The 21,177-nt window shown below is 37.8% G+C and overlaps 2 protein-coding genes across 2 annotated transcripts; both read left to right on the plus strand.

Annotated features, from left to right (window-relative positions):
* Nucleotides 1–972: 972 nt before the first annotated feature.
* LOC103952578 (probable protein phosphatase 2C 71) lies at nt 973–9,793 on the plus strand. Its single transcript, XM_048583242.1, has 12 exons — nt 973–1,243; nt 1,372–1,547; nt 2,550–2,894; nt 3,207–3,350; nt 4,843–4,970; nt 5,309–5,375; nt 6,053–6,140; nt 6,799–6,968; nt 7,379–7,522; nt 7,757–7,885; nt 8,224–8,399; nt 9,343–9,793. Exons 1-12 carry the CDS (start codon nt 1,063–1,065, stop codon nt 9,347–9,349), a joined length of 1,755 nt encoding a protein of 584 aa, XP_048439199.1. The 5' UTR covers nt 973–1,062; the 3' UTR covers nt 9,350–9,793.
* Nucleotides 9,794–17,529: 7,736 nt separating this feature from the next.
* Nucleotides 17,530–19,296, plus strand: LOC103952577 (non-specific lipid transfer protein GPI-anchored 31). The gene is made up of 3 exons (XM_009364192.3): nt 17,530–18,083; nt 18,203–18,229; nt 18,831–19,296. Exons 1-3 carry the CDS (start codon nt 17,741–17,743, stop codon nt 18,923–18,925), a joined length of 465 nt encoding a protein of 154 aa, XP_009362467.2. The 5' UTR covers nt 17,530–17,740; the 3' UTR covers nt 18,926–19,296.
* The last annotated feature ends 1,881 nt before the right edge of the window (nt 19,297–21,177 follow it).

The raw sequence follows: 21,177 nt of genomic DNA on the forward strand, positions 1-21,177 counted from the left end.
TTGGAGAGAGAGAATCTAAAGGGTGGCGTTGGGAGTGGCCAACTAGGATAATGAAATCCGACTTGGTTGTATTAGATAGATTACGGACCAATGGGAACTGGACCTCCATCCGCATCCGTATATTCCCTCCAACCACGTGGACTAGCCATATAGGCTAAGGGTACAAAATATCATCGAGGTCCCTGAAATGAGGATCCTCTCCGGATTTATCCTTTAATTGTGTCTACTCGTACTCTTACATTCTGTGATCAGAAATTATTTTAAATTATTTTACTTAAAATTAAACACAAATAATATCTGATAAAAATTGACCACACAATGTATCATGAATAAACACAATTAAAGAATTTTCAGAATCAAAAAGGATTCGAGAGGATTCTCATTTAGGTCGTGCACAATGATAATGATAGAATTATACTATCCACTCCTCTGTACTTTTTTGAGTTTAAAACTTACACATACTTCTATTTATTTGCACAAAATACTGCCCTGGCGGTACATACCATGGAAATCTTTCTCCATTAAACATTTATGCCCCGCATTATTTAAAATATTCAAGAAATTACCGATAATTCCATCGAAATATCCAAAAAATCAAAGATCACTGTGGAAATGAGGTGAAATAAAAACTTCGATTTGTCAAATCCATTGCAGATTTCAAATTTTGAATTTTTTTTTCTCTAATATCAATCAATTTATTTGAATGAGTTGATAACCCTCCAATTGCAAATATCCATATTTCGATTAAAGTCAATTGATATCACTAATAATACATTTATCAATATTTCTACCTATATCGATATTTTAAAAGGAAAACTAACGAAGAGTTTAAAAAAAATTTAGTTTTAATAAAAAATGACAAATAAATATGTAGTGAATAGTATCAAAAAAAAATATGTATTTTTCGTTAAAATAAACGGTACCAATATTCACAACAATAATGTCTTTCAGTCGCTGTATCTCTCTCTTTCACAAAAAAACCAATATAAAAGGAAAAAAAAAAAAACAAATGCATTGTAGATTGCCTTATACGATGACGTAATAATAATAAAAATCAGGAAAATGGGTAATCCGTTCGTGAGAAGCGGATTGAGCTTCTCCGTTCCAACCAGCATTCTTCCGCCACTTAAACCCCTGCACGAAACACGCCTCACTAGGATTCCGATTGGATTTCCGAAACACCGCCGGACGCTTCCGCCGCACTCATCCTCCTCCTCAAACTTTGCCATCATTTCCACAACCGGTATGTTTGTCCCCAATTTTCTCAGGAAACAAACACAATTTTCTCAGGAAACAAACAGAGTGTATGTGTGAGTGCGAGTATCGTTACTAGTATTATTTATTTGATTTCTTTTGACTTGTGTGTGACAGAGTCATGGGATGGCAGCCTTCTCTTCCGCTTTGGGGACGAGAGCGAGAAATCTGTTACTACTGAAACAGAAACTGATGCTCAAAGTCATCTGGAGGATGCCGTGCAAGATTCAGAATTGAGCCAAACATTGTTGGGAAGAAGAGGGAGTGGTGGTGGCGGTGGTGCTGCCGCTGAGGCCAATGAGACTGTTGATGCGGTTTCAGCGACGAGCACCGACAATGCTACTGGCTGCGGTGGCGAAGAAACCACAACCACAAGGTCCATAACCACAATCACAACCACAACCACAGAAGATGAAACTCAACTCAGCAATGAAATTCATGCTTTTCCAGCGATTGGCACCGCCGCTGCCGAGGCCAAGGAGAATGCTGTTGATGTGGTTTCAATGACAAGCACCGGCAGTGCGACTGGCGGCGGTGATGGTGGTGAAAAACCCACAATTACAACCACAACCACAACAACAACCACAGCGGATGGAACTGAAATCAGCAGTGAAATTCCTGCTTTTCCATCAATTGGCAGCGCCAAGGCCGAGGAGAATGCTGTTGATGCGGTTTCGTTGACGAGCACGGGCATTGCGACTGGTGGCGTTAGTGGTGGTGGTGAAGAAACCACAACCAGAACGAATGAAACTCAAGTCAGCAAAGAACTTCATGAAACTCAAGTCAGCAAAGAAATTCATGCTTTTCCAGCAATTGGCACAGGCGCTGCTGAGGCCAAGGAGAATGTTGTTGATGCGGTTTCAGTGACGAGCACCAACAATGCGACTGGTGGTGGTGAAGGAACCACAACTACAACCACAATCATAACAGATGAAACTCAAGTCAGCAATGAAATTCATTCTTTTCCAGCAATTGGCGGCGCCAAGGCCGAGGAGAATGCTGTTGATGCGGTTTCAGTGACGAGTATCGACGTTGTCACTGGTGGCGGTAGTGGTGGTGGTGAAGAAACCACAACCACAACTACAAGAACAACCACAACAGTTGAAAGTCAAGTCAGCAATGACATTCATGCTGAGGGCAAGGAGAATGCTGCTGATGCGGTTTTGTTGACGAGCACCAGCATTTCGACTGGTGGCGAAGAAACGACAACTACAACCACAAGGTCCACAACTGAAGAAACACAAGTCAGCAATGAAATTCATGCTTTTCCAGCAAATGGCAGTGGCGAGACGGAGGAGAATGCTGTTGATGCGATTTCAGTGACGAGCACCAACAATGCGACCAATGGTGGTAGTGGCGGTGGTGAAGAAACCACAACTACAACCACAATTACAACCACAACCATAACAGATGAAACTCAAGTCAGCAATGAAATTGATGCTTTTCCAGCAATTAGCAGCGCCGAGGCCGAGGAGAATGCTGTTGATGTGGTTTCAGTGACGAGCACTGGCTTTGCAAGGGGTGGCGGTAATGGTAGTGGTGAAGAAATCACAACCACAACTACAACCACAACAGGAGAAACCCAAGTCAGCAATGAAATTCATGCTTTTCCAGCAATTGGTGGCGCCGAGGAGAATGCTGTTGACGTGGTTTCAGTGACGAGCACCAGCACTGCGACTGGTGGCGGTAGTGGTGGTGGTGAAGAAACCACAACCACAACTACAACCAGAACCACAACAGATGAAACTCAAGTCAGCAATGAAATTCATGCTTTTCCAGCAATTAGCGGCGCCGAGGCCGAGGAGAATGCTGTTGATGCGGTTTTAGTGACGAGCACTGACATTGCGACTGGAGGTGGTAGCGGTGGTGGCAAGGAAATCACAACCACAGCTACAACCACAACCACAACAGATGAAACTCAAGTCAGCAATGACATTCATGCTCATGCTGAGGCTGAGGAGAATGCTGTTGATGCGGTTTCAGTGACGAGCACCAACAATGCAACTGGTGGTGGCAGTGGTGAAGAAACCACAACTACAATCACAACCACGGCCACACCAACCACCACAGCAGATGAAACTCAAGTCTCACCAGTGGTTAGTAAAGCTAATTAAGTCTTGATTCTTGCCTTGCCTCACCTTTTTAAGAAATTTTGAATTGGTCAGCTATTTCGCAATCCTAGTCCAAATATAGACTACTACACCAACACCAACACAGGCACACATGGATTCGTATCGTGGATAGATAGATATCATGATTATCCACTATTTTTGTAATTCATGTTATTGTTTCAATAACTTGTTATCGTTTCTTCTCAAAAAAAAAAAATGTCTAATGACTAGAAGGGATGCTTGAATGGGGTTAGATGCTATATGTGAATATTTCAACAACCGAGAATCTTTCAGTTTTCTAGACGGGACTTGTGGAATCTAGTGCAAGGAGTGTCTAAGGCTGGTTTGCATGGGACTTTTGTCAAGGAATATGCTAGTTACTACTTACTAGTAAGGTTTCCGGGGCTACTCCCTTTTTCCTTTTTCGTCTTTGATGGTTGAGAGGAAGCATTTTTACAAGTGCAGCATTGTTTTGCTGAGATCAATTTCAAAATTTTCAGATGGTTATTTGGCTGTATTTTCCGTACTGTTCTCAAACCTACAAGGTATAACTTGAAATAGACCAGTTAAAGCGATTGAGGGCATGGAGCTAGTGTCTAATTTGGATTTTGGGTTCTGTATGCTTTCAACACCCTTCAAGGGTTTACCACTTCTTTCTTCTCATTTTTGTCTGGAATACACAATAATTACAAGAATTTAAAGATGCAGTGATAGAGGCTACTAATTGACATGAATAATAGATATGTGTTTGGTTCTTTATTGTTTTGTTCTAAATTTTTAATAAAGCTACTGATTTTTCAGACTCAATAATAAACATGGTGGAAGAGTTGGAAGTTTAAGAAATGCGGAAATTGCACTCGAGGTTCATTTTTATATTTTGTTTATTAACTTTGTCACTGGGACTTCTGCATCAATTAGAGGGGTTACAATCGAAGCTACTGCAAATTGGATGATAATTTATGTATCCTGATGATCTGGATGGCTATTCCTTTCCTCTTTATGATTGAAATATGAAGGTCCAATGTGTTAGCAGTTAAGCTCTTACGGAGATTTGTACGAACTACCAATGGTGTACATTACACACCCGCAATCCTCCTTGGTGCAGATAAGGAGGCAATGGTATACATTACGCACCTGCAATCCTGCTCGGTGTCCTTTTTACGAATTAGTTATTACTAGAAACGTGTACATTAGCAGATACATGATAACTTAGCAGTGGGGGACCTGTATTTTGTTTTATAAGACCCCAAGAGACAACTAGATTAAATTTCCAAAAGTCTTGAATCTGCACATACATGCACACCCGCACTCCTGCACACATGTTTTACATGTCTTCTTAATTTATAGCTTGACCTTTACTTAAACTTGGCAGCTGGCTCATTGGGCATACAGTTACTTTTATTTTTCAGTCTGGCACATCACACAGTTCTTTAGTATTAAGGATCACATGCTTTTGTTTTGTATTGTACATAGTTAGCTGAGAATGGCCCCTTCCACAAATCCAGAAGATGAATTCACAGAGGGTAAAGCTGATACAACAGATGTTTCAGGAATATCAACTTCTAGGATAGTGGAATTCAATACAGTTGAAAGCGCGTCTGATGGGTATGCTAGTTTTTCTCTTGAATCTTGATATACCTCTAATAAATAATATTCATATACTTTTTCTGCTTTTGAAGTTCATCTTCTTCTAAGATATAATTTTCTGTTGAAAAATGAAAGGACAGTAGAATTCACCTGAGGAGTTAAAAAATGGTGCAGCTGTCTGTGTACAATAGGTGCACGGACAAGGATGGCATGAGTTTATTTGTTATACGAAATCGGTTCTTGGTAATGGTGGTGAAAGGAGAAGATTTTGGGAAAAGCCCTGTTGATGTTTTCGTTCATGCTTTGTTTTCCTACACTAAGTTGTTAGGACAGCTTACCCGTTCTTTCTTCCACAGGGAGGACGTATCTGCGGCCGTTCTTCAACTATCTTCTAGTGCTGCATTATTACCCCATCCCTCAAAGGTATCTTCTCAAGTTTACAATGTAATGTTTTAGTACACACTTTATATAGCTTTTGGATAATTTAGAGTGGTACCTAATATTGTGAACGTGTACTTTCTTTTTTGATAAGAAACTCAAAACAGTGAGGGGGGACATACTGAATGCTACACTAACTCATCTGCCAACATTTTTGCATGTAATGTTGACAAACAAGTTTGTGTTGTATTCAATATGTTATACTTTTACAAGAAAACAAAGTTTCAGTTCAGTCTGACTTTGGTCTCATGAATTCCCTTTCAAAATTATATGATACGTGCCCTATTCACTTTCATTTATGCCCCATGTGAAGGAAAAAATGTAGAAAAGTTCTAAATTTTTTAGCTAAAATTGCTAGCAGAGTACCAAAATTTATCCTTTTGAAGTGGACATGATAACTTGTATTGCCTAATAGCGGTATGGCATCTATCAATGCATTCAATTGTATGTAGGTAGACAGTTACACATATCTAACCCACAGATGCATATTTGCGTAAACGAGCTTTATGTTCGGTTGGTCTTGAATGCTCTCTCGTTTATTTATACGCAGGTAGACACACACACACATGCATACAAACTTGCGTGCACACACACCATACTTACTTGACCTTTCGCTTGCATTTAGCATAACTGTAAATAATTTACGAATTAATAAATTCCAGGCATTGACAGGTGGGGAGGATGCTTACTTTGTTGGTTGCCAAAATTGGTTAGGTGTGGCCGATGGAGTGGGTCAGTGGTCACTAGAAGGTATCGCCACCTTGAAGTTTAATTTTGCCCGATAAATACTGTTAGGAATATTGGATGGCCTTACCTATATCTCAGCATGTTAGACTACCAGATTCTTTTCCAAATGCTATCACTAGTTAACCCACTTATTTCAACGGTGAAGCCAAAATATTTTACATATTTATCCGTTAAATTATTCACTTCTGATTACACAATATGAAGTTAAACTTGTTTGTATGTGGGTGTATCCTTGTGTACTTTTTGTGTTCACGTTTTTGGTTCAGGGTTCCCATAATTGTTAAATATTTGGGAAAATTCTTCTATGCTACGAGTATTGGATGACCTAAATTGGTTTGGATTATTGTTTTTATTGTGGTTCCGTGAATCTAGACCATCCAATGGTCATAGCATATAACGATACGTAGCATGGAAGTTGAACTGGAATAATTGATAGCCTGATGGCTGATAGCCATACTTATATCTCAATCTCCATTTGTTAAATAGTCTTTTTTTCCATGGGCAAAAAGCTACTGCTAGCTAACCCACTTACTTCATCACTGAAGGCAACGGCAAAAGTCAAATGTTCTTTCTTATTTGTGCAATATGCCTTAAATCCTAAACCCTCTGTTTAGACAAAATCTAGGCTAAATTTGTTATACTTTGCTCCTGATATATTCAGGGGTTAATCCTGGACTATATGCTCGTGAACTCATGGAGAATTGTGAAAGGTTCATATCCGATTGCAAAGGTTTACCATTGACTGAACCAGAAGAAGTCCTTATTAAAGGTTCATCAAATACAAAATCTCCTGGATCATCCACGGTTCTGGTTGCTTATTTTGATGGTCAGGTATGAAGTTTTCCTTAACTAAGATTATTATTTCTAGTCTTCCGTAAATGAAGTACCCACAAGAAAGGAACTAGAGGGGAGAGTTGGTTGAATCCAAAATTAACATGCTAATACCTTAAACAAGTGCAGGTTACTTATATATGTGCCCAGGTATACAAAGGTTATAGACAGATCTTATTTCGTGTTATATATTAAACATTCATGCGGTTCTCCTTTAGTTATTTATAGATATATTTTTTAATCCCATGAGGGTGGTATTACTAATTATCTCATATTTTTTTCTTCCTCATATAGCGTTATGGGGTGTTCTTTCGTGAACCATGGTTTGGTTATGCATATGACAACCTTAAAATGTAATACTTGAAAATTTTGATTTCAAGTTCAAGGGTAATGAAAATTTGCTTTTGCAGGCTCTTCATGTGGCCAACATTGGAAACTCGGGATTTATCGTTATTAGAAATGGTGCTGTCTTTGAAAAATCATCACCAATGGTTCACGAATTCAATTTTCCAGTACGGGTTGAAAGAGGTGATGATCCCTCAGAACTTATAGAGGTACGTGTATTATAAATTTATCACCATATCGTGTGCCCAAACAAATTTTCCATAATGCTAGCTCCTGATATGTTATCATTCGTAAGAAGTAGATTTGAACTTTTTACCTCCCTTATCCGTGGAAGATGATGGCAGAAACAGTATATTTTAGTTTTTATTTTACCAACTCTTTTTGCAACTTGCTTGTTTTACACGATGAGAGAGATAATGGTAACAAGAATAATCTGTTTTCAGAAATACCGAATTGATTTGGATGAGGGAGATGTGGTTGTCGCTGCAACAGATGGCCTTTTCGATAACTTGTATGAGCAAGACATCACCTCAATTGTATTGAAGTCACTGCAAACCCGATTGGAACTACAGGTGCGTAGTCTCAATGGTTTCTTGTATATATTTCTTTTCTGTAAGCTTTCTTTGAAAAGGAAACCAAATAAGAAAAGAACTGTCATGCATTCGCTTAAAGGTGCCACAGACATTGCAAAAAGTGCATTTGGAGAAAGCATACATGGCTTGATGGCGGTGATGCCATATCTTTTCGTTCAATGACTTTCATACGTATAATTTCCGATTTTATCAGCAAAATACTTGAGCTAGGAAAACCATGATTGCTGGTAAAACAGACAGCTTTAGTTTTTAAGTACTTTGTAGTGGTTTCTTATATGCATTTTCTTTTGGTTGTCTGTGTGTGCAACTATTCAAAGGACATAGCAGAGTTGTTAGCCACTAGTGCACAAGAGCTGGGGCGATCTAAATCTACAAGGAGCCCATTTGCTGATGCAGCCAAGGCATCTGGGTATGCCAGATATAGTGGCGGCAAGCTTGACGACGTGGTCGTTATCCTGTCATATGTAGCAAAGAAACCTGTCGGTACCTTACGGTAAGTAATATGTATATGTATACAGAGTCATGTTAGAGAGACCAAAATTCTAAACTAAATTTTGTAAACTAAATGACATGGATGTTGATCATTAGATTATTACTTAAATGTTGATTAATATGCTTATTTTATTGGTGACGCATTATTTGTTTGCAAATATATATATAATTTAAATAAAATAGTATGTCTAAAGCAATTGTGATGTCAAAGTTTTGGTCCTTGATTATGTCAGTGATTAGCTAATGTGGAAGCTCTGAATTTCTTGAAAATCTACGTCATGTGTGTATATGCATGTAGAGTGGGAAAATATTCCACGCATTTGATTTCTGAAAGAAAATGATTTACGCACTCATTTTATGACGTATTGAAACTAGAGTGCGAAATACGTTTCTTGTCGTAGAATTTGTGAAGGAGAGAGGAAAACAGAATGTAAACGAAAATTGAAATAGAGTGGTGTTTGGCCTAAGGGTTGACGGATGGTGTTATTGTCATGTTTGCCCAAAATCTGCCCTCTTCAGAAGTCAGGTTCAACAAAGTTGAGTAAATCTTACGACGGAAGTGGGTAAGCGTGCCACTTCTAGAACAAAAAGCTAGTATTGGAATCCAAAAGTTATTCCAAAAGTTATTTTGAATTTTTTAGGCCTCGGTTAATTTAGAGACTGTTTGATAATTATTTTGTTTTTAGTTCAATTTTTAGTTTTTGGTTGATGGTATTTAGTTTTCATTATTATGAGAATTGAAAACTTGTTTGATAATTAGCTCAATTTTTTTTATAAATTATAAATTAAAAATCGAAAATAAAATGGTTATCACAACGGCTCCTTAGCTTTAAGTTTTTTACACCGGTTCTTTGAATTTGGAGTTGAACGTACAAAAGCGGTCTTTCTTGGCGGTTCTAGGCTGTTTGAACATTTGATTGACTGCGATGATTGTGATTAAAAAGTGTGTAGGGTGGTTTACTTAGGAGCTCTCAATCAAGCGCAATTATGCCGGAAAGCTCCATGCTTGCCAGGCAAAAAGATGAAAAGGAAAAGGGAAGGAAGCTCATGATTTTATGCCCAACTTTACAAACAACGGCTGCCTATGATGATCATCATTTGGCCAATGGCAACACCTTTTTTACTATGATATTGCCTCCTATTGCTGGCTTTCTTTCACAACTCATCATCTCCATCTGCACCGATTTTTCTTGAGTAAGTGCATGCATTCAGTGGTGACACATATTTGATGTTCAGAACAACATTAAGTGTCCGTCTCATGGAGCTTATATGAAACAGGTTTAGCACCATTGTAGTGTTCCATTCTAATAAAACTTTGATATGTGTACGTTTTTTAACACGTTATTGTTTTAGTACAATGAGAAAGTATGTAACAATAAACTCGTTTCATATAAATTGTTCTCACCATCTCTCTTTTCTTTTTTCAAAGTAGTAGTCAAGATTCAAAGTCAAAGTCTTGTAAAATTTTTGATAGTTGAGTACATTTTAAAATACCTATAATTGTTTCAGTGAATTAAGACGTTATATAACCGTAGATCCGTTTTATATAAGTTTTTCTCTCTCTTTTTATTTTCAAATTATACTCGAGATCCAGAGTCAAAGTCTTGTACGATTGTCGACAGTTTGAGTTTGGACCGAAATAAAAGTCGGTCAAACGGGAGTCGTTGTTATTCATTTAATACGCATAAAAGCAAGTTAGATTGAAGAACCAAAAAAAAAAAAAAAAAAAAAAAAAAGAAAAGAAAAGAGGTTTGGGAGATTAGATTTGGATACAACAAATCGCTCCTTAGCATTTCTCGAAAACAAAAAAAAAATGTTATTTCATCAAATGCATTGTTATAATATAGGGAAGACATAAATTAACTACATCAAATAAAAGAACGACATATAAACTTATAACTTAATATGACAGATTTATCATTGAAATTTTGAGCATACCACACCAAACCTTAAGGGGGGCTAAGCATCTGCTTGCCTTCGGACTCATACACATATCAAAGTGCCCTTCGAGCCTATGATATCCCTTTCCTGCCACCGTGCCTTTCCTGGCTCAATGAGGCCGCAGAGGTCAACTATTCAAAGTCTTTATTGAGTGCCCTGCTTTATGGGGCATACACTTGCCAAAGCCCTACCACCAGGGACTTCTCTTATTTTCTAACTTAGGCATTAGAGGTCCTTTGGTTGACAAGGTTTCCTATTTTCTCGTGTGTTTGTCAATTAGGCTAACAATGTTACTTGTTATATATGTAATTTTGTCAATTACCCTTAGACGAAATTTGCATCCACAATATACATATTGAGTCATGTGGCGAAAGAGGCAGAATTTGAAAAATTGTGATGCTATGGACATTAAATTTTGTAAATCATATATAAACCCTCCTACTCTATTAAATAAATGATTCATATATGGTCTACAAAATATAATCTCTAAGGCCATCTCCAACCAATCAAGTATGAGGGTCATAAAGCAAAAAATAACCCGAAATGACACAAACACCGTCTCCAATCGACGGTTAGGCCAAAGGGCTCGTGGGCCCCACTAGGCCAAAAAAGGAGAAAATGGCCAACCGGCTAGCCCAACCCTGTTAAACCCCACCCTAAATAAATTGTATTTTCATTTATTAGAATTATGAATTTTCATTTTTACCCCTCACTTTCCACCCAATCCGGATCTACTTTTTAGATTCTCCCCTTCCTCTAATTGCCACGTGGCAGGCCTTAACCCACACCTATCTTATTCTCTCTCTTCTCCTCGAACTTTCTCTTTCAGCTCACTCATTCTCTCTCATTTTCACTCTCCCTCTCGGACCCTCTTCTCTCTCCTTCTCGATCGACACCCATGCACACCCAAAGAGACACCACGATGAACCCTTGTGACTCTTGAGCTAAGTCTAGCCACACCTTTGGCCCTTTTCATAATAGATCTCAGGTACCAATCTCTCTCTCTCACCGTTTTGGTACCTATATCGTAGAGTAAGGTGGTGTTTTGGTGTTGACCGGAGCACGAGAGGCTCCGACCTTCGTTCCTCGGTGAGAAACCATTCAATGACCCAAACCCAATGAACCCAGGCCCTTTGGGCCGTGTAAAACTCGAGCCTTAGGCCCGTTAAACCTAAACCCAACCCAAACCATTTAATTAATTTTTTTTTTTTGAAACCTAATGACCCTTGGGCCGGGATTTCAAGCCCAAGCTCATTAGAAACCCTTAACCCAACTAACCCTAGGTCGGACCCTTGGACCCTAGGCCTTTGGGCCGTGCAAGATTAGGCCTTTGACCCAAGGAACCCAAGCCAAAATCTGATCCAACCCAGAAGCCCAGCCGCACGTGAGCTTGATGGTGCCGGTGCGTGGCAGCCGGAACCACCACCTTGTGATGACACGTGGGGCGACTGTGGAGGGTACCCGAGGTTCACCCTAATGTTTTTTGACGTCTTGAATCCGTTTATGACGTCCATTTTCAAAATTGAATTTGAGTATAATTTTATTAATTGGACCCTTTATGTGCTTAGGTGTAATTATTAGCGGCGTTTCCGTCCAGCCTATTTCGTACGGCTCTTCAACGAAGGAATATTTGTGAGTGGACCCATTCTAAAATGCATGTTTTAATAGTAAAAATGCATACATGAAAAGCATGATTTAATAATTACATTTTATGAGTCATTAGATTTACACCTTATGATTATCATGCTTACTGAGAATATTTTGGAATATGTTCTTTGTAGTAAATAGATGGATGACTATATACTATTTATGACCATGTTTTTACACACTCTTTGTAGTATATATGATGGATGACTATATACTACGAAGTGGTTTTGAGACATATGTATTTATGTTGGAAAGACTGTGTTCAATGTTTTATGCTTATCTAGTGGTCACTGTTCTGCCAACGGGCGAAGATACTTATATTGCCTTCGGGCGCGCGTGTGTAGAGCACTATTCTGTACGTATGGACGACGATACTTATATTGCCTTCGAGTGGGCATGTGTAGGGCCCTGTTCTGTGCGTATGGGCAATACTGATACCACTAGTTAGCACATTATATACGAGATATGTTTTATGAAAGGTCTTATGGCATGCTAGGGTTTTCGACAAAATATGTCACCTATTATGCTATTAGTTTTCATAAAACTTTAGGGGTTAATATGTTGATAATTGTTTCAATATTATATATATATATATATATATATATATATATCAACTTGGTCCACTCATGTTTGTTTTGCGCCCCCTCAGGACATAGGAACAAGGCTTACGATCCGCACTATGAGGCTTTCCCCTACCAGTGATATTGTGCCATCATCTTTGCTTTGACATCATTGTAATAGCACATTCTGTTGTATTTTGAATTAGATGTATGCTCTGAAAATGTTATGCACTATCACTATTTTTATCATTGTTGGCAATTGAATATTAGTATATTATTTTATGTAGTTCGAACGAAATTTATACGCATGTTTTACATGTTCTCAACATATGCATTCATTAAATGGCTTGCGTCACCCTCGAGTGTCGGTCAGCACGTGGCCATCCCAATGTCTGGGGGACATTGGGATCGGGTTTTGTCAAACCCAGCTAGCCAGCCAGCCTCAGGGCGGTCCAGCAGTTTGAATCCAACAGCTACTTGCTGACGTCAACCAGTTGTTATATTTGAAAATTTTTTTTTACAACTTTTTTTTTTTACAAAATTAAATTTTTTTTTAAATTCTATTTTTTTCCCTATAACTACCTAAGCCATTAAACAACATTAAATAACATTAAACAACATTTAGTAATATTAAACAACATAAAAAAAACATTTAACAACATGGAACTTAAACAACATTAAAAAAAATATTTAACAACATAAAACTTAAACGCCTACTCTATACTTCTTTTAGCCCAAAGATGTGTAACAAGATCCTATTGTAGGTACTTGTTTGTGGGGCAGGAACGTATCATCCTATGACGCCTCATGTACTTATTTAAAGAGATATTACCAGTTCTTAGATTTAAAGACAAATTAGGCCCATCATATATTTTTGCATAAGCCCTTCTTGACTTATTTGGATCCTGTTGGTCGTCATCAGACTCTCCATCAATATACCCATCTGGCTTACCATAATCATGTTATGTAATATGATGCAAGATATCATGATGAAGTCCAAATTTTCTTGACTCCACCCTCTTGCCAGTTCCTTGATGATCTTATACTGTGCTTGTAAAATACAGAAAGTTTTCTTAACATCTTTCCGGTATGCCTCTTGGTGTAAGGTAAACTACTTTTCGACGTCATTCATAGGGTTTGCAATTGCTTGGACAAGTGTCATCCACTTTGGGTATATGTCATCTGCCATGTAATACCCCATGTTGTATTGACGCCTGTTGACGTAGTAGTCAAGTTGAGGTGATTTACCCTCTGTCAGGTTATTGAAGATGGGTGAATGACCAAGAACTGTAATATCATTTTAGGATCCTGGGACTCCAAAGAAAGCATGCCAGATCCATGTGTTAAATTATGCAACCACCTCTAACATTATTGTTGGCTTTCTTGATCTTCCGCTAAAGCCTCCTTGCCTGTCGGTGGGACAGTTCTTCCACTGCCAATGCATGCAATCTAATGACCCTATCATGCCCGGAAAGCCACAATCTTCAGCTTTACGAAGGAGCCGATCTAGATCTGCTTGATTTGGTTAATGGAGGTACTCCTCTTTGTAAAGCTGAACAAGTGTTTGACAGAATTCAGCAAGAGTATCAAGGTATGTAGACTCAGACATACCATATGTATCATCCATCGCATCAGTTGGGAAGGCATATGCCAGCATTCAGAGTGCAATAGTAACCTTCTGATGAGGTGAGAAATTAGGGTGGCCTGCTCTGTCCAGTTTTTGTTGAAAGTATGGATTGTCATGTTAGACATCGTGAAGTACATGCTTGAAGATATAACACCTCATCTGGAAGCGACGTTTGAAATCCTCTTCATTGTACATCGAGTTACGGTTAAAGTAGTTGTTCATCAGATTCTGATGCGCCATCTCTCTATTTCGTGGCTTGTAACCATGACTAGTAATAGAGCCACCTCATTGGGGTTGTTCTTTAGTTGCCTGACAAGCTATGACCCCAACCATGGCTACCATATATGATGTATTGTGCCATACTTTATCTTCTTCATCGGATTCCTCATCTTCTTGCCTTATTTGCACCCATTTATCTTCTAATTCGGAATTGGAAGAAGACCCCTAGTTGGAACCCGAAGAGGATCCAAAGTTGGAATTCATTGCAAACTTGAATTGAAAGAGATATTGGAGAGGGCAAAGCTGAATGTGTGTCAATAATAGGCCAATATCCACCATATTTATGGACATTGGAAGCTGAAGATAAAGAAATGTCACGCAGATAAAAATCCTATCAAAAATTGCCACAACCAATTACATCTCGACATGTGGCACTCAAAATCCTATTTGAAAAATTATTGAGATTCCCTATCGACAAAAAATTTGCAAAAATCTGCAAAGTTACTCACACATCGACACATGACACTCGAAATCCAAGATGTAAAATTATTGAGATTCCTTATCGATAAGAAATCTGCAAAGTTAGTCACATATCGACACTTGACACTCAAAATCCGAGACATAAAATTATTGAGATTCCATCTTGAAAAATTATTGACAATCCATAACGTAAAATTATTGAGGTAGTTTAATTTAAGTAACCATATTAATTCAATTAAAATAATAAATTATGTTTGGCCCTATGATCCTTTGGCCTCCTCAGTTGAAGATGATTTTTTTGTCACATTGCTATGTTTGGCTTATGACTCTCTGGCCCCTTAGTTGGATATGGTAAGAAAAATGACCTGAGATTGTTTATTAAAATATTAATTTTTTGAAAGACTATAGGGACAAAGAAAACTCTCTAACCCTCGTTGTGTTGAAGATGACCTATTGCTTTTCTTTAAGAAACCTGTGAGTAAAACGAGGTGGGAGGCTTGCCACGTGGTCCGTTAGAACACCTAGATCGTGGTGAAGTAAATTGGTGGGCATGTGAAGAAACCTCTCCTTGGAGAATTCCCAGCTTAATCGATCAATGGGGACAAATTAAAATTGTGGTCCCTCTGAGAAATTAAATTGGGTACTTTCTCCACACATGGGAGTTGTGAACGTGGAATGACGGAGGAGACCCGTATGCCCTTTTTCTTAACATGCGACGACAATAATATTACGTTTGAGATATATGCTTTGCGTGGTGACCTTTCTCAAAATCAGATTTTTTATTTTTATTTTTTATTTTTAAATGTGCTATTCACGTATTTTATTTTACTTTTTATATATTCTTTATTAATTTTTATCCGTTGATTTTCTTCAATTTATCAGATCAGACAGCTGAACATTAGAAGGGCATATGAAAAGTAAAATGAGGTGTGTGAATATCACGTCTCTTTCTTTTCCATCTTTTGATGTGGCTAAGCTCATCTATTTTCTTTTAGTGTAGATAATATCGTTTGTTAAAAAAAAAAATTAACTCACACATCAAAATATAATAAAATGAAAAAGTTGCATGTACTATTTTTGGATCGTGCTATTCCACACTTATTTTTACCTCTTACATATCTTTGTTAAATTTTTTTCATTTGATCCGACTACCAAAATTGAGAGATACGTGAAAATAAAATTGGTATCTAGATAACAATATCCTTATTTTTTAAGTCACTGTTGAACAATTTAATCTGGTAACGGTACAAAAAAAGTCATTATTGAATAATGATTTGAAATTTTCCAGCTGTTGAAAGAAATTCGGTCACAATGACGGTGACCAGCGACAATTTTTTGCATTTACACCGGTGGCATGTCGATCATGCGGACTACAACAAAAATATAAACGTTCACATACGTCTATGCTCACAATTTGTGGCTTATTCAAATAGAATGTGAAAGGATTGATAGTTTTCTTATATATTTTTTTAAATTAATATTTAAAATGAATTTGTCTGAACTACCATTGTTTAGTAGTACTATTCTTCATTTATAAGTGAGAAAAAATTCGATGGATGAATTTCATTTTCTTTTTAATAAGAGGATATATTTACATTCAGGTGTTTAGGAGGAATTTAAGCTCATCCACGCTATGGATCAATCATAATAAATTTGTATGAGCTCGTTATCTACGAAATTCAAGCTTAAAGCATCTCACTTTTGAATGATATGGAATATTAGTAATATGTAATAGTAAATTAGTAATATTTGACGATTTTTTTAGTTAATTTGTCAAGTTTTCAAAAGATTGTTATTAGCACTCTAAAATTCTCAATGTATATTTCTAAATTTAGAAAGAAAATACGATTATAAGGAGCGCAAAATGAAATTTTTGGAATGTTAATAATAATTTTCTTTTTAATTTTTTTTTCAATCAAACCACAAGAAAATAGAGAAAACTGTGAAAAGGGCACATAAATGTTTCTTTGGTCACATGATGATTAAAGAATATGATCACTCTCCATTAAATAGTTAGATTTTGGATAAGACGTGATTCAGTGAGAATTGAACATACGCTAAGTTTTATAAACATTACTATTTTCACTGTTTAGTGAAAAATAAAAATACCTCAGCAAGTCTTTTTTCACCTCAAAAAAAAAAAAGATTGTTATAATAAAACTACCAATTAATCTTTTATTTAAAAAAATAATCATAACAACTTACTGTTACTGTTATATTCTCCACGCGCACTCTCCGTCGAATTTGATGTCAAATCTAGAAGTGAAGAGATTTTTCAGTATGTAGCTGATACACGGGATGGTATCACGTGTCATTATACAAATGATAAGATATATATGCTAAAAAGTTAAAAACTTTAAAAATAAAATTTTTCATCATCTCTATTAAAACATATAATATATTATTTTTATTCCTGCCACAATTAAAAATTTTTCTTCGAAATGGCATGTACAATCACCGAGAAAATGAAACTTATTTTAGGTCAAGAGAAAAAGAAGGGGCGTAGAAATCATTTCAAATAGAAAGTAAGGCCTTTGAAATTTAAATGGCATGAACCAAGGAGCACGCGATGCGATACACGTATAGACCCATTCATTGCACCGACTACCGATTGTGCCCACTGTCCTCTCTCTCTCTCTCTCTCTCTCTCTACTGTCTACTTTACCCTGATGAGAGATAAAGTCCATTATCTTTTGTTGGGAGTTTGAGTTCTTCACTTGGTGCCATCATCCCTTCCCACTACGCCACTTAATCTCCTCCCTTATATATACTAATCCTACAAAATCCCAAATCCCATCCCTCACCAACCCACTTCCTGCTTCTGTTGCTTGTTACATTCTCCAGTTTTCACAATACCACAAGAAAAAAATGGGAGCAGCAGCGAGGGTTTGGATGAGCACTCTGGTGGTGGTGATGGCGGTGCTGATGTTTGGACTTGGGGACTGCGCGGCGCCGGCTCCTTCGGTGGACTGCTCGAGCCTGATCTTGAACATGGCGGACTGCTTGTCGTTTGTGTCGAATGGGAGCACGGAAACGAAGCCGGCAGGGACTTGCTGCAGTGGCCTCAAGACTGTGCTCAAAGCCGACGCTTCCTGCCTCTGTGAGGCCTTCAAGAGCAGTGCTCAGCTCGGCGTCGTTTTGAACATCACCAAGGCCACCTCCCTCCCCGCCGCTTGCAAAGTCTCCGCTCCTTCTGCCGCCAGCTGTGCATGTCTGTCTTCCTTCTCTCTTCTCTTTTTATCTATTTTTATTTTTTTTTATAGATTTTTTGGGATTTAAGATTGACGAGTAAACCTTTTTTTAACATTTGTTTTGTTGTTTTTTTTTCAGTATCTATCAGTCCTGCTGGTGCTCCTGGTATGTTCCTGTTATTATCTTAACTCTGCTCTGCTATTTGTTTAATTATTTGTTTGTTGTTTAATTATTTGATTAATTATACCAAAATCTGGACAGCACTCAAGAATATTTAAAGTATTTAGTTTATATTATATTTAATGATTTATTAATTTGGCTGATTTGTTTTGGGGCATTTTTCCTCGACGGATTCTTTTTGAGGATTTCTAGATCCTTTATGAACGAATTGGCGTTCAGAAATCATTGTAAATTTTTTATTTAAAATTGAATATAAATCGTACCTGACGAAGGATCCTCATTCTTTTTCTTCTGGACTTTGCTTGATCCATACACTATAGGATACTGTTTAGAATTAAACGCGTGTGTTAATCTTGAATAATAATTTAATGAAGGAAAGCAATTTCTGCACATGGTTCTTTATTTCTGTCTCTTTTATTGCAAGGAGATCAATGGTGTGCGAAAATTACTTTACTTCGATGAATTCATATTACTGCAAACTCCGAAGTGTCCAAATTCACTGTGTATTATACGAGTGCGTATACTTGTTTTGATTTCAACTTTTGGTGGATTTGTCCTTTGAGATTAATGAATTGTATGCATATAGGTGGAGCAACTACCTCGCCGGCACCTTCTCCAACTTCAGGTTCTGACATTGGTGGTGCACCAGCGTCGTCGACTGCTGGAGGGAATGAGCAATAACACCTGCTGCATCTCCTCAGGGAAGCTCAGGTTCTCTTATGGTTGCTAGTTCGGTTGGATCCCTACTTGTTGGTCTTGTAATTGCATCATTCTCTTGTTTCTGAGAGCCGAGTTTGGTGGTGCCATTTTTGTGAGTAGAGAGGGATGATGTGATATATGGCACTTGTGATGTTTATTTTACCATTGGGGTTAGTTCATTCTGAGGGGTGACTAAGCTAGGTTTTAACATTGTTTTCGGGGTCACTCGAAACCTGTTTCGATGGCTTAGTTGGTTGGACGACGTTTTCCTAATGTATTAATCTCTATCCTGTTTCAGTATTTATGTACATTTGTGCTCTCTTACCTATTGAATTTGACGTATGAACGAAACATTTCTCGTGTTGTTGGGCTGCATTTTGCGCAGACGCGGCATTAGGAGAGGGCAACCTAGGGTGCAGGGTAAATGTAAGATGCATGATGTGGTAGATGTTGAGAATCATTAGGTTGTGGTTCCACCGGACAACCATGTCCCAGTTTCAATCTTCTTAAGAAGACAGCTTTTAGCAAGTCAGCCTCTTATCATTCTGTTTGCAATGCCCCCGCCCAAGCAGGGTGGGAGAGTAAATGTAAGATGCATGATGTAGTATGCATTTTAGAGAGGAGAACCAAACTGACACATACCGACTTGGAAATTGAGTTGTCCTGATCGACATTAAGAAGGTGACGATGTTATAAAGTGTTGTGACGTGGAAAAATATAAATAAATTAAAATTCTGGAAGTGACTAAATACAAGAGTGTTTGAGCGGGATTGAGCATAGTAGAGTACAATAAAAATAAAATAAAAATTATACTATTAAAAATAAAAATAAATTACACTTTCATACCTTAAATTAAAAAAAAAAAAAAACTGAAGTTGACCTTCCCGTCATCATCATCCCCCCCCCGCCAAAAAAAAAAAATCCCTGTTGTCCTCTCAAAACCAAAAATCCAGAATATCCACCCCCCCCCCAAACCCAACACCCCACGGGCACTCGCGACCCTCCCTGTGCATCCCACCCCAACCTGCGACCCTCCCTCCCTCCGCACCCATCCTCTTCCCTTCTCTACACACCCCCCTCCCTCCTCCCCCTCCCCTCCCCCCCCCCCCCCCCAAAAAAAAAAAAAAACCTCCTTAAATCCACATCCATTCCACGAACCCGGCGATGACGAGACGGGATCTGGTTTTTTTTTTTTTTTTTTTTTTTTCCCTGGGTTGCAGGTAGAGGGTCGGGGGGAAGAAGATGAAGATGTGGGAGAAGGGGGGGAAGACGGGTTTTTTATTTTATTTTTTCTTCTTCTTCTTCTTTCTGGGTTGCATGGAAGAAGATGAAGATGAGGGAGATGGGTTTGGGGGTTGCGGGAGAAGACAGGTTTTAATATTTTTTTTGTTTTTTTTTTTGGTTTTTTTTTGTTGAGAAAATTTAGGATCAATAAATGTGGCAGCGCACTTAATGGATCAATAAATGGAAAATGTAAATTAGGCATTATTTTGAAATAAAATAGTACTTAAGGTAAGAAAGTGAAATGTTTTGAAGATGTTGTAAGAAATTGAAATAAACCTCAAACTTAAGGTATAAAAGTGTAATTTAACCTAAAAATAATCTCTTCTATCAACTTTTGCCAGAAATCCTGAAAAACAGGCTAAATCCTGAAAAACAAGGATGAGTCGGTGGAAGAGTAAATGTAAGATGTATGATGATGTTGTACAAGAGGTGATGCACGAGTACAATTGATAGTGCCATGCTTTTAGAGGGGAGGAGAAAGGGGGCCCCGAGTACAACCGTCCGCTAACGAGGGTACCAGCGTATTGTTGGTAGTTGCTGGTAGTTTTGATTGTTTTATAATTTTCATGCTTACGAGTTATGGGATTTAGGGTTCATCCGGATTTAAATGGTAGAGATTTTTAGAATCTTTACATATTAACCGTTTATCATATATTGTGTGGTTTAAAATTATTTTAGAATTCTTAGGATCTCTACAAAAAGAATCCGAAGAGGATTCTTATCCCGAGATATTAAGGGTTCTAGCTTAGCTAGTAATGTTGTAGCGTTGGAAAGATTTAGTTTATGTAAATTGCATTTACTGTAAGCTAATAATTAAATGCCCCTTGCGGAAGGGTAATACTAAGAGATCAAAATTTCAAACAACATTTGTAAACGAAATGATGTGGTGGTTGATGATTAGATTATACTTAAATATTGATTAACATTCTTATTTTTTATTGGTTTGTAAA

The sequence above is a fragment of a genome, unplaced genomic scaffold, assembly GCF_019419815.1.
Source record: "Pyrus x bretschneideri cultivar Hongxiangsu unplaced genomic scaffold, Pyrus_bretschneideri_v1 Contig2, whole genome shotgun sequence".
NCBI classification, from domain to species: domain Eukaryota; kingdom Viridiplantae; phylum Streptophyta; class Magnoliopsida; order Rosales; family Rosaceae; genus Pyrus; species Pyrus x bretschneideri.